This window comes from Ornithorhynchus anatinus, chromosome 5 (assembly GCF_004115215.2).
Source record: "Ornithorhynchus anatinus isolate Pmale09 chromosome 5, mOrnAna1.pri.v4, whole genome shotgun sequence".
Lineage (NCBI taxonomy): Eukaryota > Metazoa > Chordata > Mammalia > Monotremata > Ornithorhynchidae > Ornithorhynchus > Ornithorhynchus anatinus.
In genome coordinates this window covers 104,285,597-104,313,041 of record NC_041732.1, presented here as the reverse complement: position 1 = coordinate 104,313,041, position 27,445 = coordinate 104,285,597, and the positions used below count along the sequence as shown (strand labels likewise).

Sequence of the window (27,445 nt, the reverse complement as noted above, 5' to 3'; positions counted from 1 at the left end):
AGCCACGCTGCTTCGGGAGTATCCGCCCCGACGCTCGGTAATAACAGAAATGATGGTATTTGTTGGGCGCTTCCTATGTGCCAAGCACCGCTCTAAGCGCTGGGGTGGATACAGGGTCATCAGGTTGTCCCACGGGGGGCTCACGGTCTTTATCCCCATTTTACGGATGAGATAACCGAGGCCCAGAGAAGTGAAGTGGCCCGCCCTAGGTCACACAGCAGGCAAGTCATCCTCTGACTCCCAAACCCGGGCTCTTTCCACGAAGCTCCGCCGCCTCCCCGATATTGTGCCTATACGTGCATCATCAATACCGGAATCATTAATAAATCGGTATCTATTCAATGCCCGCTGAAACCAATGCAAGAGGACCACAGTTCCGGCAACCGTTTAATAATTTACGCTAACGACGAGAAACTCAAAATCATTCCACCGCTTACCCAGTGACGGTACGGATAATGCTGCCCTGGGAGATTTTTGAACACAAATATATGACAAAAGGAAAAAAGAAGAGTTTTCAGCAGAACTGCCAGGGGTTTTTTTTAATAAAGGCATTTTCTCTCTTGTTGTGGGTGAGATTCAATTTAAATACTGTTCTCTGAAGAAAACGGCCCGTTTTATTGAGCCTTCGGAATCCAACCGGAAAAGCCTAGTACAGAGAGAATAAAAAGAAAACCAGAATACGTAGGCTCGGGAAGCTCCAGAGCGTTCAAGGAGATTTTATTTCTTTTTCTTCATCTTCATCATCCACAACCTAAAATCAAAACAAAAGGAATTCAGGAGGTTAATCCGAAACTTCTCTTTCTTTCCACCGATCGCGGAGGTCCTCTCCCAGCCTCCTTCTTAAATCGCTCGATCATCACTGGTATTATTATTTTTATGGCATTTGTTAAAGCGCCTACTATGTTCCAGGCACTGTACTAAGCGGTGGGGTAGATCCAAGCTAACCAGGTTGGGTCCGGTCCCCGTCCCCCGGAGGGCGTGCGGTCTTCACCCCCATTTTATAGACGAGGTCACTGAGGCCCAGAGAATAATAATAATCTGGTATTTGTTAAGTGCCTACTATGTGGCAAGCACTGTTCTAAGCGCTGGAGAGGATAATAATAATAACGTTGGTATTTGTTCAGCGCTTACGATGTGCAGAGCACCGTTCTAAGCGCTGGGGGAGATACAGGGTCATCGGGTTGTCCCACGTGAGGCTCACGGTCTTAGTCCCCATTTTAGAGATGAGGTCACTGAGGCCCAGAGAAGGGAAGTGACCTGCCCACAGTCACCCAGCTGACAAGGGGCGGGGCCGGGATTCGAACCCATGACCTCTGCCTCCCAAGCCTGGCCTCTTGCCACCGAGCCACGCTGCTAGAAGTGGAGACTTGTCCAAGGTCACACCCAGCAGACCAGTGGCGGAGCCGGGATGAGAACCCAGGTCCTTCTGACTCCCAGGCCCGGGCTCTACCCACTGCACCACGCTGTTTCTTGTACCTTCCAAGCGCTTAGTACAGTGTTCCACGCACGGTAAGTGCTCGATAAATATGACCGAATGAAGGCATCAGCAGTATTACTATCAAGTAATGATAGCAGCGTGGCTCAGTGCAAAGAGCCCGGGCTTGGGAGTCAGCGGTCACGGGTTCAAATCGCAGCTCCGCCGCTTGTCCGCTGGGTGACTCCGGGCAAGTCACTTCACTTCTCTGGGCCTCGGTGACCTCATCTGTCAAATGGGGATGGGGACCGTGAGCCCCACGTGGGCCGACCTGATGACCCTGTATCTCCCCCAGCGCTTAGAACAGCTCTGCACATAGTAAGCGCTGAACAAATACCAACATTATCATTATTATTATTACACCGTGGAGGCCGACTCTTAGCTAGCTTTGCTCCATTCTGTTTTCGGGCTCCATTTTCCGTTCGTCCGCCTTGTCTTCCTCAACCCGGGGAATCGGGATTATTATCGTCATCACACCGTGGAGGCCAACTCTCAGCTAGCCTTACTCCAATTTGTCTTCGGGCTCCATTTTCCCTTCACCTTCCTCGTTTTCCTCAAACCAGGCTGCCGGAACATCCCTTCCCCCCGCTTTTAGGGTGCCAGACTCCGTCTGTCCCTCACCCACACAGATCTGTATTAACTCTGCGATACAAAGAAGAAAACCCTTCTGCCTCTGTTGCTGCCACTTGATTTCGCTTTTGGACTCGACCACGCGAACGGTAAGAACGCCACCGAACCATCATTTCGAACCCCCGACCTCTGACTCCGAAGCCCGGGCTCTTTCCGCCGAGCCGCGAGGGGAGCGGCTTGCCCAAGGCCACGCAGCAGGCGGGCTGGCGGAGCCGGGACTGGAACCCGTGACCTCCTGCCCCCCGGGCCCGGGTTCTAGCCACCGGGCCAGCGGCGGTGAGCCGGGGTACCGACCGTCTCAAGCTCGTGACCTCCTGAGAACAGCAGGCCGGGTTGGGAAGCGAGGGTGGGCTACCGTCCCCGCAACCCGAACTGCCAGATTGACAGCCCGAGCCGGGAATACGGACGGTGACCCTCGCCCCCGGGCCGAGCACATTAGGGACGGAGGAGGGGGGAGGGCTGAGACTGGATAAACTGAGGCCAGAAGGCGGAACGGCCCGGAGGAGAGGTGAGGAATCCCCGCGGCCTCCGCCCTCCTGGGCGGCGGATGCGGGTCGCCTCTGCCCGGGGCGTGAGGAGGCCGCGCCGCGCCAGGGGCCGGGGGGTGGGGGAGGGTCCCGTCCCGCTCGATGCCCGTGGGGCTGGACGCCAGGCGCTTCACCCCGGGCGTGGAACGTTTAATGTTGGCGTTCGTTAAGCGCTTACCATGTACAGAGCCCTGGTCTAGGCGCTGGGGTAGATACAGGGTCGTCAGGTGGTCCCACGGGAGGCTCCCAGTCTTCATCCCCATTTGACAGATGAGGGAACTGAGGCCCAGGGACGTGAAGTGACTCGCCCGCGGCCACCCAGCTGACAGGCGGCCGAGCCGGGATTCGAACCCAGGACCTCTGAGTCCCCAGCCTGGGCTCTTGCCACTGAGCCACGCTGCTTCCCATCCAGCCGTTTAAGTAGATTCCTCCCGAGTGGGACGCGAGCCCCCTCACCAAGTGCGAGTAGCACGTAAGTGGATTTAATAACAGTAATAATGGCATTCGTTAAGCGCTTCCTATGTGCCAGGCACTGTTCTAAGCGCTGAACCGCCCAGGTGGATTCCTCCCAGGTGGGGCGGACACGTGGGTGAGAGGGAGCCGCCTCACCGTGTTCATTCGCTCATTCAATGGTATTTATTGAGCGCTTACTATGCGCAGAGCACTGGACTAAGCGCTTGGAATGTGAGAAGCAGCGTGGCTCAGTGGCACAAGCCTGGGCTTGGGAGGCAGAGGTCACGGGTTCGAATCCGGGCTCTGCCGCCCGTCAGCTGCGTGACTGGGGGCAAGTCACTTCACTTCCCGGTGCCTCAGTGACCTCATCTGTCAAATGGGGATGAAGACCGTGAGCCTCCCGCGGGACAACCTGATGACCCTGGATCTCCCCCAGCGCTTAGAACGGTGCTCTGCACCTAGTGAGCGCTTAACAAATACCAACGCTGTTATTGTTACCGTGCCTGGCACATAGTAAGCGCTTAACGAATACCAACCTTATTATTAGTATTACAATTCGGCAACAGAGAACCACGAGCGAGTAAACCGTAAGTCGACTCGTCCCGCGTGGGCCCGGGGGTGACATGCGAGGCCATTCCTCAGCGTGGCTCAGTGGAAAGAGCACGGGCTTCGGAGCCAGGGATCATGGGTTCGAATCCCGGCTCTGCCACCTGTCAGCTGTGTGACTGTGGGCGAGTCACTTCCCTTCTCTGGGCCTCAGTTCCCTCATCTGTCAAATGGGGATGAAGACCGTGAGCCCCACGTGGGACAACCTGATCCCCTTCTGTCTACCCCGGCGCTTAGAACAGTGCTCGGCACATAGTAAGCGCTTCACAAATACCAACATTATTATTATTATTATTCTTCTTCTTCCTCCCGTCAGGGAAGCTCTAATCCTGTCATACAATTATATTCCTCCCGTTAGGGAAGCTGTAACTCCAGCAATAATCACATTCCTCCCGAAAGGGAGTTCAATTCGCTGCGTCTAAATAATCAAATAATTCAATTCGCCGGGCGGAATAAATTTTATACAAACTCAGGCTTTCCGTCCCCCCCCCCTCTCGGCGCCGATTCCGAACGGACCCGTCCCCGGCGACGGGTGACAGCGTCACCCTCGGCGCCCTCCCTTAGGGTCACTCACCTGTTCCACCCCTTCGACCTCGGGGATGTAGAACTGCAGCATGTTCTGGATTCCGCTCTTGAGGGTGACGATGGAGCTGGGGCAGCTGGTGCAGGAGCCCTGCAGCTTCAGCTGCACGACGCCGTCCTCGAAGCCCCGGTAGATCACGTCGCCGCCGTCCTCCTGCACCGTCGGCCTGAGGGCGGACGCGGGACGCGGCCCGGTCGCGGGAGGGGAGGACGGGGCCCGCCGCGTCGACCCCAGCGTTTAGGACGGCGTCTCGCGCAGGGCGGGGGCTCAGCGAACCCCACAGCCGCCGTAATCAACAGGAGGCCAAAATCCACATGTCCGGCAAAGGTTTCACTAGCTTTCCTTCTAAGCCTTCCTCCCCCCGACTCTTCCCCTTCTCCTTCTCCTCCTCTTCCTTCCAACTCCTCCTCTTCCTCTTCCCCTTCTCCTTTTCCTCCTCTTCCTTCCAACTCCTCCTCTTCCTCTTCCCCTTCTCCTCCTCTTCCTTCCAATTCCTCCTCTTCCTCTTCCCCTTCTCCTTTTCCTCCTCTTCCTTCCAACTCCTCCTCTTCCTCTTCCCCTTCTCCTTCTCCTCCTCTTCCTCTTCCCCTTCTCCTTCTCCTCCTCTTCCTTCCAACTCCTCCTCTTCCTCTTCCCCTTCTCCTTTTCCTCCTCTTCCTTCCAATTCCTCCTCTTCCTCCCCCTGCCCCCTCCTCCAATTTCTCCTTAAATTCCTTCTCTTGCACCCAGGCTGGGGTTCATAATCGCCTTGGGCTTCTGTACTTTATTTTTTAAACGGTCTTCGTTAAGCACTTAATAATAATAATAATAATGTTGGTATTTGTTAAGCACTTACTATATGCAGAGCAATAACAATAATAATAATAATAATGATGTTGGTATCTGTTAAGCGCTTACTATGTGCAGAGCACTGTTCTACGGGCTGGGGGAGATACAGGGTCATCAGGTGGTCCCACGTGGGGCTCACAGTCTTCATCCCCATTTTACAGATGAGGGAACTGAGGCCCAGAAAAGTGAAGTGACCTGCCCACAGTCCCGTAGCTGACAGGTGGCGGAGCCGGGATCTGAACCCATGACCTCTGACTCCCAAGCCCGGGCTCTTTCCACCGAGCCATGCTGCTTCTTTACGTACCAGGCACTGTCCTAAGCGCCGGGGTAGTGTGAGCCCGTCACTGGGCAGGGACCGTCTCTACCTGTTGCCGAACTGTCCATTCCAAGCGCTCGGTCCGGGTGCTCTGCACACAGTAACCGCTCAATAAGTACAACTGAATGAATGAAGGAAATGAGGCTGTCCCACGGGGGGCTCACAGTCTTCATCCCCATTTTCCAGGCGAGGGAACTGAGGCCCGGAGAAGGGAAGCGGCTTGCCCAAAGTCACACAGCTGACCAGCGGCGGGGCCGGGATTAGAACCCGCGTCCTTCGACTCCCGGGCCCGGGCTCTTGCCACTGAGCCGTGCACGGGGTGACCAGGAGCTGCTTCCTTCTGTGTAACGCCCGGGTTCTAGACTGTCAGCTCGCTGTGGGCAGGGAATGTGCCTGTTTACTGATCTAACCGGTCTCTCTCAAGCGCTTAGTAGTAATAACAATAATAATGTTGGCATTTATTAAGCGCTTACTATGTGCAGAGCAGCACCGTTCTAAGCGCTGGGAAGGATACGAGGCGATCAGGTGGTCCCACGTGGGGGGGGGGGGTGGGGTGGGTGTCCCACTCTTCATCCCCATTTTGCAGATGAGGTCACTGAGGCCCAGGGAAGTGAAGCGACTCGCCCACAGTCACACGGCTGCCAAGCGGCGGAGCAGGGATTCGAACCCGTGCCCTCCGACTCCCCAGCCCGGGCTCTTTCCGCGGAGCCACGCTGTCTTTCTCGTCGAGTACACCGTCCCAGCACACAGTAAGCGCCCAGTAAATGGGACTGAATGAATCTGAGCCCCGGAGAGCGCTCGGCCTGCCGCGACACCTCACCCCAGGGGAGCGGCGTGGCCTAGTGGGTAGGGCCGGGCCCGGGGGTCGGAAGGACCCGGGTTCTCATCCCGGCTCCGCCCCTTTTCGGCCGCGGGGCCTCGGGGACGTCATTTCACGTCCCTGGGCCTCGGTTCCCTCGTCTGTAAAATGGGGGTGAAGACCGCGAGCCCCACGGGGGAACAGGGACCGGGTCCGACCCGATGACCTTGGATCTACCCCAGCGCTCAGTACGGTGCTGGACACGGTAATCTCTCCCCTGCCCCCCCCAGGGCCTTATCCGAGGCCCGCCTCCTCCAAGGGGCCTTCCCTGATTAGAGAAGCAGCGGGGCTCAGTGGCAGGAGGCCGGGCTTGGGAGTCAGAGGTCATGGGCTCGAATCCCCGCTCTGCCACTCGGCAGCTGTGGGACCGTGGGCGGGTCGCTTCGCTTCCCTGGGCCTCAGCGACCTCATCTGTCAAATGGGGATGAAGACCGGGAGCCTCCCGGGGGACCACCCGATGACCCTGTACCTCCCCCAGCGCTTGGAACGGTGCCCTGCACAGAGTAGGCGCTTAACAAATCCCAACATCATCATCGTCCCCTGCCCCCCAAAGCCTAATCGAAGGCCCACCTCCTCCAAGAAGCCTTCCCCGACTGCGCCCTCCCCTCCTCCCCCTCCCTTCCGCGTCGCCCCGCCTCGCTCCCTTTCTTCCTCCCCGCTCCCGGCCCCGCGCCGCTTCCGTCCGCCTCCCTCATTTATTTCTTTCTGCTCCTGCCTGTCTCCCCCCTCTAGACCGTCAGCTCCTTGCGGGCAGGGAATGGATCTGTTCTACCGTGCTCCGTCCTCTCCCGAGCGCTCAGCCCAGTGCTCCGTACACGGGACGCGCTCGATGGATACGACGGAGCGAAGGAAGGAACGAACCAAGGCAGGTACCTGATTCTGGTATCCAGTAACTCTTTGATCATCGCTACCACTTCGTCTTCTTCCTCCGCCGCTTTCAAAGGACACAGAGGAATCGAGATGATGATAACGACGGTATGGGTTAAGCGCTTACTTTGTGCCAAGCCCTGTTCTAAGCGCTGGGGTAGACACCAGGTCGTCAGGTTGTCCCCCGTGGGGCTCCCGGGCTTCATCCCCATTATCCAGCTGAGGTCACTGAGGCCCGGAGAAGTGACTGGCCCGAGGTCACCCAGCTGACAAGGAACGGAGCCGGGATTCGAACCCACGACCTCTGACTCCCAGCCCGGGCTCTTTCCACTAAGCCACACTGCTTCTGGAAATAATGACGGTATTTACTGTGCGCTTACAATGTGCCGAGCACCGTTCTAAGCGCTGGGGGAGATACGGGGTCATCGGGTTGTCCCGCGGGGGGGCTCACGGTCTTCATCCCCCTTTTCCAGACGAGGAAACTGAGGCCCAGAGAAGTGAAGTGACTTGCCTAAGGCCACACAGCAGACTAGTGGCGGAGCCAGGATCAGAGAAGCAGCGCGGCTCCGTGGCAAGGGCCCGGGCTTGGGAGTCAGAGGTCGCGGGTCCGAATCCCGGCTCCGCCGCTCGTCAGCTGTGTGACTGTGGGCGAGTCACTTCACTTCTCTGGGCCTCAGTGACCTCATCTGGAACATGGGGATGAACTGTGAGCCTCACGGGGGACAACCCGATGACCCTGTATCGCCCCCAGCGCTTAGAACGGTGCTCGGCACATAGTAAGCGCTTAACAGATACCAACATTATTATTATTATTATTATTATTATTATCATCATCAGAACCCACGACCTTCTGACTCCCGGGGCCCGGGCTCTACCCACTAAGCCACGCCGCCTCCCATTAACGTCTGTCTCTCCCTCTGGACCGTCAGCTCGTTGTGTGTCAGCTTCTTGTACCGACCTCTCCCAAGCGCTCAGCACAGTGCTCTGCACCAGGTAGGTCGGTGCTCAACAAACACGATCGAATCAATGACACGAGGAAGAAAGGCTCATCCCGATGCTCTCGATGCCTGTCTACCTGTTCCGTTCTGTCGTCCGTCTCCCCCTTCCAGACGGTGAGCCCGTCGTTGGGCGGGGATCGTCCCTCTCCGCGGCCCCACCGTCCTTTCCCAGCGCTCAGGACGGTGCTCTGCACGCAGTAAGCATTCGTTCAATTCAAGAGTATTTATTGAGCGCTTACTATGGGCAGAGCGCTTGGGATGGCCAACGGGGCAACAGATAGAGACCATCCCTGCCCACTGACGGGCTCACGGTCTCATCGGGACGGACTGACGAAAACAAGACGGCTTCGTCGCGATCAACAGAATCAAGGGGATGGACACCTCATTAACGAAATAAATAGGGGAATAAAAATATAGACAAATGAGCAAAGGGCCCTCTAAATGCCACCGAATGAATCCGGCGGTCCGCTGGACCCCTCCGGGGATTGCCCACCCTTCCCAGGGCGGCCCGGGGCAAGGGAGAAGGCCGCAGCCGGCCCCCCGGCGTACCGGCTTCCGCCGAGGGCGCTTCCTCCGTCACCACCGGCAGGCCCGAGGCAAAGAAATCCATGATGGTGGCGTAGATGTCGGGTTTCAGCAAGTTCCAGTCCACGTCTTCGTTCTCCTGGAAGCGGGGGCGGGAGGGGGGAGCGTCACAACCCACCCGAGGCGACGCCGTGGCGCGTGAACTGACCGCGCGGGAGAACGGTAATAAACGCGCACTGGAAGGATGAACCCTAGGCGATGGTTTTTCAGAGCAGGGTCAAAATACTCATCACCGTGGCACTAGGTAAGCACTTACTATGGGGTAATAATAACCGTGGACCTTGTTATTCATAATAACAATATTAATAAAGGCATTTGTTAAGCCAGATACAGGGTAAGCAGGCTGTCCCACGGGGGGGGCTCACGGTCTTCGTCCTCATTTTACAGACGAGGGAACTGAGGCCCGGAGAAGCGCAGTGGCTTGCCCAAGGTCACACAGCGGCCCGTTGACGGAGGCGGGATTAGAACCCACGTCCTCTGACTCCCAAGCTCTTTCCACCGAGCCGTGCTGCTTCCCAAAATGGGGATTCAATCCCTGCGCTCCCTCCTACTTAACACTGTGAGCCTCACGTGGGACCTGATTATCTCGTATCTACCCCAGTGCTCAGTACGGTGCTTGGCACCGAAGGAGTACTTAATAAACACCACAATTAATATTATTACTATTATTGTACTCTCTTCTACTTAGAATGCCAGCCCCGCGTGGGACTTTATCCTGTCGGAGAAGCAGCGCGGCTCGGTGGAAAGAGGCCGGGCTTGGGAGCCAGAGGTCATGAGTTCGCATCCCGCCTCTGCCACTTGTCAGCTGGGTGACTGTGGGCGAGTCATTTAACTGCTCGGTGCCTCGGTTCCCTCATCTGCAAAATGGGGATGATGACTGTGAGCCTCACGTGGGACCACCCGATGACCCCCGGATCTACCCCAGCGCTTAGAACAGTGCTCTGCACATAGTAAGCGCTTTAGAAGCAGCGTGGCTCAGTGGAAAGAGCACAGGCTTTGGAGTCAGGGGTCATGAGTTCGAATCCCAGCTCTGCCCCTTGTCAGCTCTGTGACTGTGGGCGAGTCACTTCACTTCTCTGGGCCTCAGTTCCCTCATCTGTAAAATGGGGATTGAGACCGTGAGCCCCACATGGGACAACCTGATACCCCTGTGTCTCCCCCAGCGCTTAGAATAGTGCTCTGCACATAGTAAGCGCTTAACAAATACCAACATTATTATTATTATTATTATTATCAACAAATACCCACGTTATTATTATTATCTACCTACCCCAGAGCTGCGAAGTGTTTTATGGTTTCCGGTAAGCGCTGACTATGTCAGTCAGTCAATCGATCGTACTTATTGAGCGCTTGCTGTGTGCGGAGCACTGTACTAAGCGCTCGGGAGAATCCAGTCAAACCCACAGACACATTTCCTGCCCGAGCTCAGAGCCTCGGCACGCCCTGTACTAGGCAGCGGGGTGAGAGACGGGCTAATCGGGTTGGCAACCTGTCCCCGTCCCTTACGGGGCTCCACGTCTTGATCCCCATTTTACAGGTGAGGTCACTGAGGCCCAGAGAAGTGAAGTGACTTGTCCAAGGTCCCACAGCACTCGAGCTGTCAGGGCTTGGCACATGGTCAGCGCGTAACCAATACCGCGGTTATCATCACAGATTTCTTTCTGCCGGCCCGTAAGCTAGAAACGGTCCTCTAGACTCTGAGCTCGTCGTGGGTAGGGCAACTGCCTGTTTATTGCTGTACTGGACTCCCCCGGGCGCTCAGGACAGTGCTCCGCACACAGTAGACGCTCAGTAAATACGACCGAATATTGGAGAGGCTGCCGAGGTTGCTCCTGGAAGGCTTTTCCAGGTTAGATTCGGCAATAAAACGCTGGTTTGGCATCGTCTGTGGGCAGAGGGTTGGCTTGGCTCGGACGCCGCCGCGTCATTTCCTTTGTTATAATAATAATGTTGGTATTTGTTAAGCGCTTACTCTGTGCAGGGCACCGTTCTAAGCGCTGGGGTAGACAGGGGGTCATCAGGTTGTCCCACGTGGGGCTCCCAGTCTTCATCCCCATTTTACAGATGAGGTCACTGAGGCCCAGCGACGTGAAGTGATTTGCCCCCGGTCACCCAGCTGACAAGTGGCAGCGCCGGCATTCGAACCCATGACCTCGGACTCCCAAGCCCGGGCTCTCGCCACTGGGCCACGCCGCTTCTCCTTGCTGCCCGACTGTGCCGTCCGAACCTCAGTCCAGTGCCGTGCACACAGCAGGCGCTCAATAAGTACGACAGAGTGAACGAACGAATGTCCTGCTCCCTCCATTTACCTTAGTGACGGTGATGAAATCTGGACCCAAGAAGACGCTCTTCACCCCTTCGATCCGGAACAGGTGCCTGGAAGCAAAGCCAGAGAAAAACGGAGGGACGAAATCAGGCTTCCAAACACCGGACGGGCTGGGCCCGTCTTCCGACGCCCGGGGCATTTAGTGGGGTGCAAACGCCTAGTACGGTGCTCTGCACCCGGCGGGCGCTCGATAAATACCATATATATATATATATATATATATATAGATGGGCTGAATTTCGGGAGTGAAAACCGAAGAGCCAAAGGCTCCCTCGAAAGAGATGACTCTTGAAAACCGCCGCTCCGTCCCCTCGCTAAGGTGCCCCGACTGGGAGCCGGGCGTTGTGAAAGCGATTCCTTATTTCCGCGCCGCGCCGGCGAGGAACTATTCCAGAAGGACAACACGCCGGCCTGGCCGGTTCTTCGGTGAGCCAGAAAACTGGTTAACCCACCCTCTGCGGCAACTCGACGTCCCGTTTCGCTGCCGACTACGGACGACCGAAACGGGGTTCGCTTTTAAGAGCGATTCTGTAGCTCTCAGCCAGCTCCGGGTTCCTCATTCGAAGAACCCGGAAACGGAGACTGTAACGGAAACGGGTCCTCGGCCGTAAGGAACGCGGCGACGGCGGCGTAGTTTTTCCGGCCAGTTCATCCGGTCTTAGGGAGACGGAAATCATTCACTCATTCCATCGTATTGATTGAGCGCTTACGAGGTGCCGAGCCCTGGACTAAGCGCTTGGAATGGACAGATCGGTAACGGAGCGAGACGGTCCCCGCCCTCCGACGGGCTCACGGTCTAGGCGGGGGAGACGGGCGGACGAGAACGACGGCGATAAATGGGATCGAGGGGAAGGACGTCTCATTAAAACGATAGCGAATAAATAGAATCAGGGTGATACACCTCATTAACAAAATAAATAGGGTAATGGAGATATAGACAGTCGCGCGGACGAGTACGGTGCCGAGGGGGTGGGACGGGAGAGGGGGAGGAGCGGAGGGAGAGGGGGGAGAAGAGGGTTTAGCTGCGGAGAGGTGGGGGGGGGGGGGTAGAGGGAGCGGAGGGAAAAGGGGAGCTCAGTCTGGGAAGGCCTCTCGGAGGAGGTGAGCTTTAAAAATCATCCAACCCCACTCCATTCTGTTCGGTGGAAACCATTCCGGAATTCCCACCCTCGGTCCTTCGGTCCGGCCCGAGGCTCCAGCCTGTTTCCGGCCCATTTCCGATCGCACAACGGAGCTTTTCTTCACGGCCCTCCCGAAGTGCTTGCCGTGCGCCAGGCGCTGTACTAAACGCCGGGGCACACGCAAGATCAGCGGGTTGGACACGGTCCCCCGAGCGGGGAGGCTTTGAAGGGGCCCGGCCAAGCGGGGGTCACGCGGGCCTGTCTGCCGGGTGAGCGTGGGAAGGTCGCTTCACTTCTCTGGGCCTCGGTTCCCTCCTAATAATAATGTTGGTATCTGTTAAGCGCTCACTATGTGCCGAGCACTGTTCTAAGCGCTGGGGGAGATACAGGGTCATCACGTTGTCCCAGGTGGGGCTCACGGTCTTCATCCCCATTTTGCCGATGAGGTCACTGAGGCCCAGAGAAGCGAGGTGGCTTGCGCCAGGTCACGCAGCTGACAGGCGGCGGAGTCGGCATTCGAACCCACGACCTCGGATTCCCGAGCCCGGGCTCTTGCCACTGAGCCAGGCCGCTTCTCATCCGTCAAATGGGCCGCGAGCCCCACGTCAGCCAGGGACCGGCTCCAACCTATCCTGTATCTATCCCAGCGCTCAGTACAGTGCTCGGCACCCAGAAGCGCCTGACAAATACCATTAAATAATAACAATAATTACGACAGAACACAAACAATAGCTGATAGTACTTAATGACAGCCTATCGTAGGCAGGGCTCTGTTTCCCCCTTAGACTCTCAGCTTCTCGTCGGCAGGGAACTTGTCGACCAACTCCGTTTCGTTGTCCTTAGAACCCCTGACCTTCTGACTCCCAGGTCACGGGTTCTAATCCCAGGTCTGCCTCGGCTGCTGTGTGACCCCGGGCGAGTCACTTCACGCCTCTGGGCCTCAGTTCCCTCATCTGGAAAAAGGGGGCTGAGACCGTGAACCCCCCAAGGGCCGGGGACCGTGTCCAACTTGATCTGCTTGGATCCACCCCGGCGCTTAGCAGAGTGCCTTGCGCATCCTAAGTGCCTAACAAATAGCATCACCGTTATTCCGGCTCCGCCACTTGTCTGCTGTGTGACCTTGGGCAAGTCACTTCGCCTCTCTGGGCCTCAGTTACCTCACCTGCAAAACTGGGGATTAAAAAATGTGAGCCCCACGTGGGACAACCTGATTGTCCCGTGTCTCCCCCAGCGCTTAGAACAGTGCTCTGCACATAGTAGGCGCTTAACAGATACCATCATCATTATTATTTATTATTATTATCCGGCCAGCGGGCTGGAGTCGGGGAGGCCCGTGGTTGCCGTTTCCCGCTCGGGATGGAGACCCGGCAGCACAGTCCGTCTCGGGACGCCAAACCGGGGGGAGTTATCGGGAAACACCGCCGATCGATCGATCGACCGATCGACCGATCGGTCGAGGAACGGCGGGGGGAGAGGGCGAGTACCTGGCCAGCGGTGAGCGGAAGGCGGTCGCCGGGGTGGGGAAATCCATCGTCCGTGACTCCAGCACCGGCCTTCCGGGAACGAACTTCACGCTGTTGGGGTTCGGGGTATCCTGGGTTTGAATGAACATGGATCTCGCTGGGAGAGGGAAAAGAGAAGAACAATAAGAGGGACGCGGGTCAGCCCGGATTCCGCACGGGGGTTAAGAACGCCGGGGTCGCCGGAAAGCCATCTTGGCCTCGCTGGGCTGACTGAACCCCTCGCACCCCACTTTCATTCGTTCCTTCGCCCAATCGATCCTATTGATTGAGTGCTTACTTTCACTCGTTCATTCGATCGCATCTACTGGGCGATCGCTCTGTGCGGGGCGCTCTACTAGACGCTTCGGAGAGCGTCTCTATCTGTTGCCGAATTGTCCATTCCAAGCGCTCAGTCCAGTGCTCTGCACAGAGTAAGCGCTCAATAAATACGAATGAATGAATAGGACAGTTAAGCAGTCACGGTCCCCGCCCACATGGACCCGACACAGTCCGAACCGACGACCTTCTGGCTCAGGGGAAAGAGCACAGGCTTTGGAGTCGGAGGTCAGGAGTTCGAATGCCAGCTCTGCCCCTCGCCAGCTGGGTGACTCTGGGCAAGTCGCTTCACTTCTCCGTGCCTCAGTGACCTCATCTGTAAAATGGGGATGAAGACCGGGAGCCCCACGTGGGACGACCCGATTCCCCTGTGTCTACCCCAGCGCTTAGAACGGTGCTCTGCACATAGTAAGCGCTTAACCAATACCAACATTACTATTACCCCAGTGCTTAGTAATTTATTAATACTAATAATAACGATGATGGTATTGGTTAAGCGCTTACTATGTGCCAAGCTGTTCTAAGCGCTGGGGTCGATACAAGGTCGTCCCACGTGGGGGTCACAGTCTTCACCCCCATTTTACAGTATCTAGCGTTAAGAATTCATTCGTTATTAATTTATTTCAACGAACGGCCGCCTCTCCCTCTCGACCGAGAGCCCACCGTGGGCGGGGAATGCGCCTCATCCAAACCCGGCTCCGCTGTGTGACCCTGGGCAAGTCCCTTACCTCTTCCGTGCCTCAGTTGCCTCATCTCTGTAAATGGGGATTGAGCCTGGGAGTCCCGTGCGGGACGGGGCCCGACTGGCTTGTATTCCCCGCCCCGGCCGACTGCTGCGCACAGTGCCTGGCACATAGTGAGCGCTCGACAAATAGCACAGTTATTATATCGGCTCACTGTCCTCTCCCAAGGGTTTAGTCCAGTGCTCCGCACACATTAAGCCGTCAGTAAACACGACCGGCCGGCTGAGTTAACTTGGCCCGGTGCAAGCCCTTAACGGCTGGTAAAATTATAATCATTCATTCATTCAATCGTATTCACTGAGCGCTTACTACGTGCAGAGCACCGTACTAAGCGCTTGGAACGGACGACTGGGCAACAGAGAGAGACCGTCCCCGCCCGATCCCGTCCCCTCACGGTCTAATCGCTGTTATTATGGTACTTGGGCTAAGCCCTGTAGCCTCACTCATCTCCTCCCCTCCTCTTCCTGAATTATCCTGCTAATTTGGAAAGTCTTTCCCAAAACCTTTCCTTCCCGTTTCTTCCTGTCCCCGAAGCCGCTGGGAATAGATCGATTTTTGGCCCCCGGAGCCGACCGGTGCGGGCAGGGAATGTGTCTCTCTGTTCATTCCTTCCCTCGGTAGTATTTACTGAGCGCTTACTACGTGCAGAGCGCTGGACTGAGCGCTTGGAATGGACAACTCGGGAACAGATAGAGACCGTCCCCGCCCGACGACGGGCTCACGGTCTAATCGCTGCTGTCGTCTCGTCCTCTCCCAAGCGCTCAGCGCAGCCCTCTGCACGTAGTAAGCGCTCAATAAGAACGACAGGAACCGAACCCTTGCCCCCGCTTCCCAACTGGCAATTGGAAGGTGGGTCGGCTCTTAGCCTAAAGCGATGATAATAAAAGCGATAATTATGGTACTCGTTCGGTACTGAGTGTCAAACACTGTTCTGATCGTTGGGGTGGGTACGAGATAATTGGGTTGGACACAGTCCCTGTCCCCCAGGGAGCTCCCGGCCTTAATCCCCATTTTCCAGATGAGGGAACTGAGGCACTGAGAAGAAGAATGCAGCAGCGAGGCTCAGTGGCAACAGCCCGGGCTTGGGAGTCAGGGGTCGTGGGTTCGAATCCCGGATCTGCCACCTGTCAGCTGGGCGACCGCGGGCGAGTCGCTTCACTGGGCCTCAGTTCCCTCAACTGTCAAATGGGGATGAAGACCGTGAGCCTCACGTGGGACCACCTCATGACCCCGTATCTCCCCCAGCGCTGAGAACAGTGCTCTGCACCTAGTAAGTGCTTAACAAATACCAACAATATTATTATTATTATTATTATTATTAAGAATGATGATAATTATGTTGGTATTTGTTAAGCGCTTACTAGGTGCAGAGCGCTGGGGTAGACACAGGGTCATCAGGTTGTCCCACGTGAGGCTCACAGTAAATCCCCATTTTACAGATGAGGGAACTGAGGCCCAGAGAAGTGACTCGCCCACAGTCACACAGCTGACAGGCGGCGGAGCAGGGATTAGAACCCATGACCTCTGACTCCTAAGCCCGGGCTCTTTCCCCTAAGCCACGCTGCTGAGCGCTTACTGTGTGCCAAGCACTATCCCGGCTCTGCCACTCGTCGGCTGTGTGACCGTGGGCAAGTCACTTTACTTCTCTGTGCCTCGGTTACCTCACCTGTAAAATGGGGATTAACTGGGGGCCTCACGTGGGACAACCTGATGATCCTGTGTCTCCCCCACCGCTTAGAACAGTGCTCTGCACATAGTAAATGCTTAACAAATACCAACATTATTACTGTTATTGTTATTGTTGTTATTCTAAGTGCTGGGGTATTCATTCATTCATTCAATCGTATTTATGGAGCACTTACTGTGTGCAGAGCACCGTATTAAGCGCTCGGAAAGTCCAATTCGGCAACAGATAGAGACGATCCCTGCCCGACAATGGGCTCACAGGGTAGATACAGGGTAGGAGTAAAGTGACTTGCTCAAGGTCACGAAGCAGGCACGTGGCGGCGTGATGAAATCGGGCTATTTAAGGGAGCGACACGATGACACCTGGGGGGGGCCTTCTGCCTTGTATAAAATGATTTTTTTTAAAAACCCCCAAAAACAAACAAAACAATTTTCTCTTTTCGGTCAAGGTGATCCGCGCAAGTGAGGAAGCGTCAAGCCAGGCTCAGGAGCGGGTGCGCTAGCCCAGCCCCTGCTGGATTGTCAATCGCACAGGAAACCCGTCGGCGCAAGATTTGGTTGCCAAGGAAACCCCGGTCCAATTTCTCAGCCGAAAGCTGCTTTTGTTTCTCCCGGGGCGGCACCGGCCGAGAAGCCCTCAGATCCCAGACGATGACTCTCCCCGCCCTTCGAAGCCTTATTCGTTCATTCGATCGTATTGATTGGGCATATTTACCATGTGCAGAGCACTGTACTAAGCGCACGAACGAAGGCCCATCTCCTCCGAGAGGCCTTCCCTGACTAAGCCCCCCTTTTCCTCCTCTCCCACTCTCTTCCGCGTCGCCCTGAATTGCTCCCTTTATTCATCCCCCCTCCCAGCCCCAACCCACTTATGTCCTTAATGTCATTTCTTTTTTTACCTTTATTAATATCTGCCTCCCCCTCTAGACTTGCCCCCCTCCCAGCCCCACCCTCTTTAATGTCCTTAATGTCATTTTTTTACTTTTAATATCTGTCTCCCCCCCCTAGACTTGCCCCCTTCCCAGCCCACCCCACTTAATGTCCTTAATGTCATTTTTTTTACTTTTATTAACATCTGCCTCCCCCTCTAGACTTGCCCCCTCCCAGCCCCTCCCCCCTTAATGTCCTTAATGTCATTTTTTTACTTTTATTAATATCTTTCTCCTCCTCTAGACTTGCTCCCTTCCCGGCCCCACCCCCCTTAATGTCATTTTTTTACTTTACGTGCCCCCCTCCCAGCCCCACCCCCCTTAATGTGCTTAATGTCATTTTTTTACTTTTATGAATATCTGCCCCCCCCCAGACTTGCCCCCTTCCCAGCCCCACCCCCCCCTTAATGTCCTTAATGTCATTTTTTTACTTTTATTAATATCTTTCTCCTCCTCTAGACTTGCTCCCTTCCCGGCCCCACCCCCCTTAATGTCATTTTTTTACTTTACGTGCCCCCCTCCCAGCCCCACCCCCCTTAATGTGCTTAATGTCATTTTTTTACTTTTATGAATATCTGCCCCCCCCCAGACTTGCCCCCTTCCCAGCCCCACCCCCCCCTTAATGTCCTTAATGTCATTTTTTTACTTTTATTACTCTCTGTCTCCTCCTCCAGACCGTGAGCTCGCTGTGGGCCGGGAACTTGTCTATCGTTCTCTCGTACTCTCCCAAGCCCTTAGTACAGTGCTCTGCACACAGTAAGCGCTCAATAAATTCGAATGAATGAATGAATACAACTGAATAAATGAAGTCTGGATTAGGTAGGAGAAGCAGCGTGGCTCAGTGGAAAGAGCCCGGGCTTTGGAGTCAGAGGTCATGGGTTCGAATCCCGGCTCTGCCGCTTGTCAGCTGGGTGACTGTGGGCGAGTCACTTCACTTCTCTGGGCCTCATTTCCCTCATGTGCAAAATAGGGATTAAGACTGTGAGCCCCACGTGGGACAACCGGATTCCCCTGTGTCTACCCCGGTGCTTAGAACAGTGCTCTGCACAGAGTAAGCGCTTAACAAATACCAACATTATGCGAAACCCAACTGGCTCCAGTGTCCATAATAAGGAGGGCATTTTTTAAGTGCTTACTATGTGCCAAGCACCGTTCGAAGCGCTGGGGGCGATACGAGGTCGTCGGGTGGTCCCACGTGGGGTTCATGGTCTTCATCCCCATTTGACAGATTCGTTCATCCATTCAGTCGTATTTATTGAGCGCTTACTGTGTGCAGAGCACTGTCCTAAGCGCTTGGAAAGTACAGTTTGGCAACAGAGAGAGACAATTCCTACCCAACAATGGGTTCACAGTCTAGAAGATAATAACTGTGGAATTTAAGTGCCTGCTATGTGCCAGGCACTGTACTAAGCGCTGGGGGGGATAGGTAACTGAGGCACAGAGAAGTGAAGTGGCTTGCCCAAGGTCACACAGCAGACAAATGGCGGAGCTACGTGGGTCAAGGGTCACTCAGGGAGGGAGAGTTGACCAACCACGGGGGGCTTTCTGGGCATTCGTTCAATCGTATTTATTGGGCACTTAATAATAATAATACTAACGTTGGTATTTGTGTTCAACGCTTATTACGTGCCAAGCACTGTTCTAAGCACTGGGGGAGATACAGGGTCGTCAGACTGTCCCACGAGGCTCACAGTTAATCTCCATTTTACAGATGAGGTAATAATAATAGTAATGATGGTCTTTGTTAATCGTTACTATGTGCAGAGCACTGTTCTAAGCGCTGGGGGAGATACAGGGTCTTGAGGTTGTCCCGCGTGAGGCTCACAGGCTTCATCCCCATTTTACAGATGAGGCAAATGCGGCCCAGAGAATAATAATAATAATGTTGGTATCTGTTAAGCGCTTACTGTGTGCCGAGCACCGTTCTAAGCGCTGGGGTAGACACAGGGGAATCGGGTCGTCCCACGTGGGGCTCACAGTCTTCAGCCCCATTTTACAGATGAGGTAACCGAGGCACCGAGAAGTGAAGGGAGGTGCCCACAGTCACCCAGCTGACAAGCGGCAGAGCCGGGATTCGAACCCGCGACCCCTGACCCCCCCCCCCCCCCCCCAAGCCCGGGCTCTTTCCACTGAGCCGCGCTGCTTCTCTCAATAATCACAAGCGACCGACCGACTTTCGGCTGGGCCGCGCCGCTCCTCACCTGCGTTCCGTAGTGTTGCCGGGTGAAGGAAACGGGATCTTTGAACGGCCCGATGGAGCGGTTGCTTCCTCGGGCTGAAGAGCCCGACGGTTTTGCGACAGAATCTAAATTTTAAAAGGACCATAATTACAGGACAAACATAGAATCGACCGATGGTATTTACTGACCGCTTACTATTTGCGGAGCACTGTACTAAGCGCTTGGGAGAGGACAACAGAACGGAGTCGGCGGACACGTTCCCTGCTCGCAATGAGCACGGGGTCTAGAGGGGGAGACGGACATTAATCAGCCACGTACTGAGCGCTTACTGTGTGCACAGCACTGTACTAAGCGCTTCGGCGGGAAGACCCGGTCCCTGCCCACGATGAGCTTACAATCCCACCTTCGCCACTTATCGGTTTAGATAAATTAGATAAAGGGATTAGAACTGTGAGCCCCAGGTGGGGTAACCTGATCACCCCGTATCTACCCAGCGCTTAGAACAGTGCTCGGCACATAGTAAGCGCTTAACAAATACCAAGGTTATTATCATCAGCTGGGTGACCTTGGTCAAGTCACTTCACTGGGCCTCAGTGACCTCATCTGCCAAATGGGGATGAAGACTGGGAGCCCCAAGTGGGACAACCCGATGACCTCGGATCTCCCCCAGGGCTTAGAACGGTGCTCTGCACATAGTAAGCGCTTAACAAATGTCATCATTTAGCGGGGGAGGTACATTAATATAAGTTTGGGATATAGACGTAAGCGCTGTGGAGCTGGGGGAGGGGTGAAGAAAGGGAGTCAGGGTGACGAAGAAGGGAGAGGGAGGAGAGGAGGGCGTGGTCAGGGAAGGCCTCCTGGAGGAGACGGGTCTGCAACAAGGCTTTGAAGGAGGGGAGAGGGATCGTGTGGGGGATTGGAGGCGGGAGGGCGTCCAGGACAGAGGCGGGACGGGGGGCGGGCGGCGGGACGGGCGAGCCGGAGGCCCGGGGAGGAGGCGAGCGGCGGCGGAGGAGGAGGAGAGGAGGGAGGGGAGGCCGGAGGGGGCCGGGGGACGGACGGGCTTTAAAGCCGGCGGGGATGAGATTTTGTTTGACCCGAAGGTGGACGGGCCACCGCTGGAGGGTCTTGAGGGGCGGGGAGACGTGGACTGAACGTTTCTGTAGAAAAAATGGTGCGGCAGCAGAGCGAAGGATGGACCGGAGTGGGGAGAGACGGGAGGCCGGGAGGTCGGCCGGGAGGCCGACGCAGGAGCCGAGGGTGGGAAGATGAGTCGTGGCTCAGTGGAAAGAGCCCGGGCTTGGGAGTCAGAGGTCATGGGTTCGACTCCCCGATCTGCCACTTGTCAGCTGTGGGACTGTGGGCGAGTCACTTCACTTCTCTGGGCCTCAGTGACCTCATCTGTAAAAATGGGGATTAACTGTAACCCTCACCTGGGACAACCCGATGACCCTCTATCTCCCCCAGCGCTTAGAACAGTGCTCTGCACATAGTAAGCGTTTAACAGATACCAACATCATTATTATTATTATTAGGAGAAGTGCTTGGATCAGGGTGGTAGAAGAGAAGCAGTGTGGCTCACTGGAAAGAGCACGGGCTTTGGAGTCAGGGCTCATGAGTTCTAATCCCGGCTCTGCCGCTTGTCAGCTGTGTGACTGTGGGCGAGTCACTTAACTTCTCTGGGCCTCAGTTCCCTCATCTGTAAAACGGGGATGAAGACTGGGAGCCCCACGTGGGACAACCTGATTCCCCTATGTCTACCCCAGCGCTTAGAACGGTGCTCGGCACATAGTAAGCGCTTAACAGATACCAACATTATTATTATTATTATTAAGTCTGGATGGACAGGAAAGCAATTTTATGAAAATCGAACTGACAGGATTTAGGGACGGAATGAATAAATTTAGACTGCGAGCCCGTTGCTGGGCAGGGACGGTCTCTATCTGTTGCCCAATTGTGCATTCCGAGCGCTTAGTTCAGTGCTCTGCACATAGCAAGCGCTCAGTAAATACGATTTAATAACTGCACATCATCACCACCAATAATTTATTGAGCACTTACCGTGTGCGGAGCACTGCACTAAGCACTTGGGAGAGGCCAGTATGTCAGTTCAACAGACTTGGTGGACACAGTCCCACATCCCTGTTACCGATTTGTCCATTCCAAGCGCTCAGTACACGGCTTGGCACATAGTAAGCGCTCAATAAATGCTATTGAATGAATGAATCCTTACTCTTTTATTTCTTCTAGACTGTAAGCTCGTTCATTCACTGAATCGTATTTAATGAGCGCTTACTGTGTGCAGAGCACTGGACTAAGCGCTCAGAAAGTCCAATTCAGCAACAGAGAATACCTACCCAACAACAGGCTCGCTGCCTAGATTCATTCATTCCTTCAATAGTATTTACTGAGCGCTTACTATGTGCAGAGCGCTGGACTAAGCGCTTGGAAGGGACAAACCTGCTCTGCTCACAGAGAAGCAGCGTGGCTCAGTGCAAAGAGCCCGGGCTTGGGCGTCAGAGGTCCTGGGTTCGAATCCCGGCTCGGCCACTTGTCAGCTGTGGGACTTTGGGCAAGTTGCTTCTCTTTCATTCATTCATTCATTCAATAGTATTTATTGAGCGTTTACTATGTGCAGAGCACTGGACTAAGCGCTTGGAATGAACAAGTCGGCAACAGATAGAGACGGTCCCTGCCCTCTGACGGGCTCCCGGTCTGATCGGGGGAGACGGGCAGACAAGTCTCTTCTCTGGGCCTCTGTGACCTCATCTGGAAAATGGGGATGAAGACTGGGAACCACACGAGGGACAATCTGTGGACCCTGTATCTCCCCCAGCGCTTAGAACAGTGCTCTGCACATAGTAAGCGCTTAACAAATACCAACATTATTATTATTACATGGGGGGAACCGGGCCCATGTTTACCAACTCTGTTGTACTGTACTTTCCCCACCGCTTAGTACACTCATCTAGACACAATAAGCGCTCAGGAACTACGACGGAATGGTTGATTTCCCCAATTTGTAATTTATTTTCAAATCCAACTCCCCCACGGGATCATATCTACAAACTCTCGTATCCTATCTCCCGGGCTCTTAGTCCAATAGCCTGCAATGGCTCAGTGGAAAGAGCCTGGGCTTGGGAGTCAGAGGTCATGGGTTCTAATCCCTGCTCTGCCACTTGGCAGTTGTGTGACTGTGGGCAGGTCACTTCACTTCTCTGGGCCTCAGTTCCCTCATCTGGAAAATGGGGATTAACTGGGAGCCTCATGTTGGACAACCTGGAAGCAGCGTGGCTCAGAGGAAAGAGCCTGGGCTTGGGAGTCAGAGGTCATGAGTTCGACTCCCGGCTCTGCCGCTTGTCAGCTGTGTGACTGTGGGCAAGTCACTTCACTTCTCTGGGCCTCAGTTACCTCATCTGTAAAATGGGGATTAACTGTGAGCCTCACGTGGGACAACCTGATGGCCCTGGATCTACCCCAGAGCTTAGAACAGTGCTCTGCACGTAGTAAGCACTTAACAAATGCCAACATTATTATTATTACTATTATTATTATTATTAACCTGATGACCCTGTATCTCCCCCGGCGCTTAGAACAGTGCTCTGCACATAGTAAGCGCTTAACAAATACCAACATCATTATTATTATTACTTAATCAATACCACTGAATGATCAATGAATATCATTGAATGGTAGAGGAGAAGCAGCATGCCTCAGTGGAAAGAGCCCGGGCTTGGGAGTCAGAGGTCGTGGGTTCGAATCCCAGCTCTGCCACTTGTCAGCTGGGTGACTGTGGGCGAGTCACTTCCCTTCTCCGGGCCTCAGTTTCCTCATCTGTAAAATGGGGGTGAAGACTGTGAGCCCCACGTGGGACAACCTGATCACCCTGTATCCTCCCTGGCGCTTAGAACAGTGCTCTGCACATAGTGAGCGCTTAACAGATACCAACACTAGTATTATTATTAATAAGCGCTGGGGGAGATACAGGGGAATGAGGTTGTCCCACGTGGGGCTCCCAGTTTTCATCCCCATTTTCCAGATGAGGTCACCGAGGCCCAGAGAATAATAATAATAATGTTGGTATTTGTTAAGCGCTTACTGTGTGCAGAGCACTGTTCTAAGCGCTGGGGGAGATGCAAGGTCATCAGGTTGCCATGTAGGGCTCACAGGCTTCATCCCCATTTTCCAGATGAGGTCACTGAGGCCCAGAGAAGGGAAGTGACTTGCCCAAGGTCACCCAGTTGACCAGTGGCAGAGCCGGGATTCGAACCCATGACCTCTGACTCCCAAGCCCGGGCTCTTTCCGCTGAGCCACGCCGCTTCTCCTGAGGCGAGGAGGAGGTTGGGGCTTACCGGGCGCTGAGCACCGCCGCCATGGAGGCCGCCCTGATTGCCCCTCGCGCCGCCTCAGCCGCCGCCATCTTGGCGAGGCACCGCCCGCCCGCGGGACGCATGCGCAGAGCCGGCGGGAGGGGGGCGGGGCCACGGCGCGGGGGCGGGACCTCGGTCGCGATGGGAACCAATGGGCGGGGCCCGGGTGTCGGGGGCGGGGCTGTGAGGGCCTGGGGGCGGGGCCTAGGAGGGGAACCAATGGGCGGGGCCCGGGGGCGGGGCTGCGGGAGCCTGGGGGCGGGGCATCGGTCGCGATGGTAACCAATGGGCGGAGCCCGAGAGTTGGGGGCGGGCTGTGGGGCGTGGGGGCGGGGCCTCGGTTGCGAAGGGAACCAATAGGCGGGGCCCGGGGGCGGGGCTGTGGGGGCCTGGGGCCGGGGCCTCGGTCGCGATGGTAACCAATGGGCGGGGCCTGGGGGAAAGAAGCAGCGTGGCTCAGCGGAAAGAACCCGGGCTGGGGAGCTAGAGGTCACGGGTTCGAATCGCACCTCCGCCACTTGTCAGCTGTGTGACTGTGGGCAAGTCACTTCACCTCTCTGTGCCTCAGTTCCCTCATCTGTCAAATGAGGATTAACTGGGAGCCTCACGTGGGACCACCCGATGACCCTGTATCTCCCCCAGCGCTCAGAACGGTGCTCTGCACAGAGTAAGCACTTAACAAATGCCAACATTATTATTATTTGTATATATTATTTATTACTCTATTTATTTTGTGAACGAGGTGTACATCTCCTTGATTCGGTTTTTCTGGATGATGTTGCGTGTTTCTGTATTGTTCTGTTTTTCTCTGCCGTCTGTCTCCCCCATTTTGGGCGGGGATGGTCTCTCATCTGTTGCCCAATTGCACATTCCAAGGGCCTAGTCCAGTGCTCTGCACATAGTAAGTGCTCAATAAATACGATTGAATGAATGAATGAGTCAGGGTCCTGGGGGCAGGGTCTGGGAATTGGGGGCATGGCCATGGGCCTGGGGGGGGGCCTGTGCCTGAAGATGGGGGGGGATCTCCCCCTTCCCCTCTTCAAAGCCTTATTGAAGGCCTGTCTCCTCCAAGAGGCCTTCCCTGATTGATCCCTCAAGCACTTAACAGTAGCCCTAACCCACCTCCTCCTCCTCGTTGGCACTTAATCTGTGCTTGTTACTGTTCTAAGCCCTGGGGCATTTACAAGGTCATCAGGTTGGACACAGTCCATCCCACAAGGGGCCCAATCCATCCCACAAGGGGCTCACGCTCTTCATGCCCATTTTCCAGAGGAGGGAACCGCGGCACAGGGAAGTGAAGGGACTTGCCCTCGTCACACAGCAGACAAGTGGTGGAGTCGGGATTAGAACCCAAGTCCTCCGAGTCCCAGGCCTGCGCTCTAACCATTAGACCGTGCAGCTTTAAAGGGAGCATTTTCCAGACAAGCTCTGTTTCTGCTTCCTTCCCTATCTTATCGTTTCTACCCCTGGGCTAAGAAGAATCTTTGGCACAGAGAGTTGGATCCAGGTCACCATTATGACCGATAATTATCAGCTATTATCTAGGATTATTATAATAATAGTGATAATTGTATTTATGAAGCACTTAACTACGTGCCAGGCACTGTACTGAGAACTGGGGTGGATATACGCAAATTTTCAATCATTCAATAGTATTTATCGAGCGCTTACTATGTGCAGAGCACTGGACTAGCGCTTGAAATGTACGATTCGGCAACAAATGGGTTGGACACAGTCCCTGTCTCACGTGGGGCTCACAGTCTCCATCCTCGTTTTCCAGATGAGATAACTGAGGCCTGGAGAATAATAATAATAATAATAATGTTGGCATTTGTTAAGCGCTTACTAGGTGCAGAGCGCTGTTGTAAGCGCTGGGGGAGATACAGGGTCATCAGGTTGTCCCACGTGAGACTCACAGTCTTAATCCCCATTTTCCAGATGAGGTCACTGAGGCACCGAGAAGTGAACTGACTCGCCCAAAGTCACACAGCTGACGGGGGTGGAGCCGGGATTCGAACCCGTGCCCTCTGACTCCTAAGCCCGGGCTCTTTCCACCGAGCCACGCTGCTTCTCTCCATAGTGGAAAGAACACAGGACTAAAGCTCAGAAACATGAGTTCTCATCCCGGCTCCGCTACTTGCCTGCTGCGAGATCGGTCAGTCAGTTAATTGCATATACTGAACTCTTACTATGTGCAGAGCACTGTACTAAGCAGTCGGGAGAGTACAATAATAATAATGATTGTATTGTTAAGCGCTTACTACGCGCTAAGCATGGTTTTAAGCCCTGGGGGAGATACAAGGTCATCAGGTTGTCCCACGTGAGGCTCTATAAAATCCCCATTTTATAGATGAGGTCACTGAGGCCCAGAGAAGTGAAGTGGCACAGACAAGTGGTGGAACCTGGATTAGAACCCATGGCCTCTGACTCCCAAGCCCGGCCTCTTGCCACAAGGCCAAAAACAGACAATATTCCTTGCCCACTGTGAGCTTACAGTCTAGAGGGACGACAGACATTTATCAGAATAGACATGTCACTGACTTCTCTGGGCCTCCATTTCCTCATCCGTAAAATAACAATTATGACAATTATTAAGCTCTTACTATATGCCGGGCACTGTGCTAAGCGCTGGGACGGATCCAGGCAGATCAGGTTGTCCCTGGTGGGGCTCAGAGTCTCCATCTCCATTTTCCAGATGAGGTCACTTGAGGCCCAGGGAAGTGAAATGACCTGCCCGAGGTCACCCCGCAGACAAGTGGCGGAGACGGGATTAGAACCCAGGACCTTCTGAATGCCAGGCCCGGGCTCTACCCACTCCGCCATGTTGCTTCTCATAAAATAGACATTTAATAGTGTTCTCCCTCCTCCTGACCCTGTGAACCCCATTAAGCCAGAAAATCCCTTTGCCCCTCACCTACCTCTTGCCCCCCCTCCTCTTTTAATAATGTTGGTATCTGTTAAGCGCTTACTATGTGCCGAGCACTGTTCTAAGCGCTGGGGTAGACACACGGGAATCAGGTCGTCCCACGTGGGGCTCACGGTCTTAATCCCCATTTTACAGACGAGGGAACTGAAGCACAGAGAAGTGAAGCGACTCGCCCACAGTCACCCAGCTGACAAGTGGCAGAGCTGGGATTCGAACTCATGAGCCCTGACTCCAAAGCCCGGGCTCTTTCCACCGAGCCACGCTGCTTCTTTTGTCTCCCGTCCCCATCCCCCCCCCCGCCCCGGCCCCGACCTCTGCCACCCCCTATCTTCCCCTCACTGGCTCAGTGGCAAAAGCCCGGGCTTGGGAGCCAGAGGTCATGGGTTCGAATCCTGGGCTCCGCCACCTGTCAGCTGTGTGACTGTGGGCAAGTCACTTCACTTCTCTGCGCCTCAGTTCCCTCATCTGTCAAATGGGGATGAAGACTGGGAGCCCCACATGGGACGACCTGATGACCCTGTATCTCCCCCAGCGCTTAGAACAGTGCTCGGCACATAGTGAGCGCTTAACAAATACCGTCATCATCATCGTTATTATAA

The 27,445-nt window shown here is 55.0% G+C and overlaps 1 protein-coding gene across 1 annotated transcript; it reads right to left on the bottom strand.

Moving 5' to 3' along the window:
* Nucleotides 1–369: 369 nt before the first annotated feature.
* Nucleotides 370–23,989, bottom strand: NFU1 (NFU1 iron-sulfur cluster scaffold). The gene is made up of 8 exons (XM_029066681.2): nucleotides 23,903–23,989; nucleotides 19,571–19,674; nucleotides 13,658–13,793; nucleotides 11,036–11,102; nucleotides 8,691–8,805; nucleotides 7,150–7,210; nucleotides 4,265–4,439; nucleotides 370–751 (listed from the first exon to the last, which is right to left on the bottom strand). Exons 1-8 carry the CDS (start codon nucleotides 23,968–23,970, stop codon nucleotides 707–709), a joined length of 771 nt encoding a protein of 256 aa, XP_028922514.1. The 5' UTR covers nucleotides 23,971–23,989; the 3' UTR covers nucleotides 370–706.
* Between the last annotated feature and the right edge of the window lie 3,456 nt (nucleotides 23,990–27,445).

Coding starts and splice junctions, on each gene's coding strand:
- NFU1 (XM_029066681.2), bottom strand. CDS start 23,970: ATGGCGGCGGCTGAGGCGGCGCGAGGGGCAATCAGGGCGGCCTCCATG. Junction 11,103..13,657: donor TTCCGCTCACCGCTGGCCAG/GTACTCGCCCTC, acceptor CTTTGCTTCCAG/GCACCTGTTCCGGATCGAAG. Junction 752..4,264: donor AGGTCGAAGGGGTGGAACAG/GTGAGTGACCCT, acceptor TTTTGATTTTAG/GTTGTGGATGATGAAGATGA.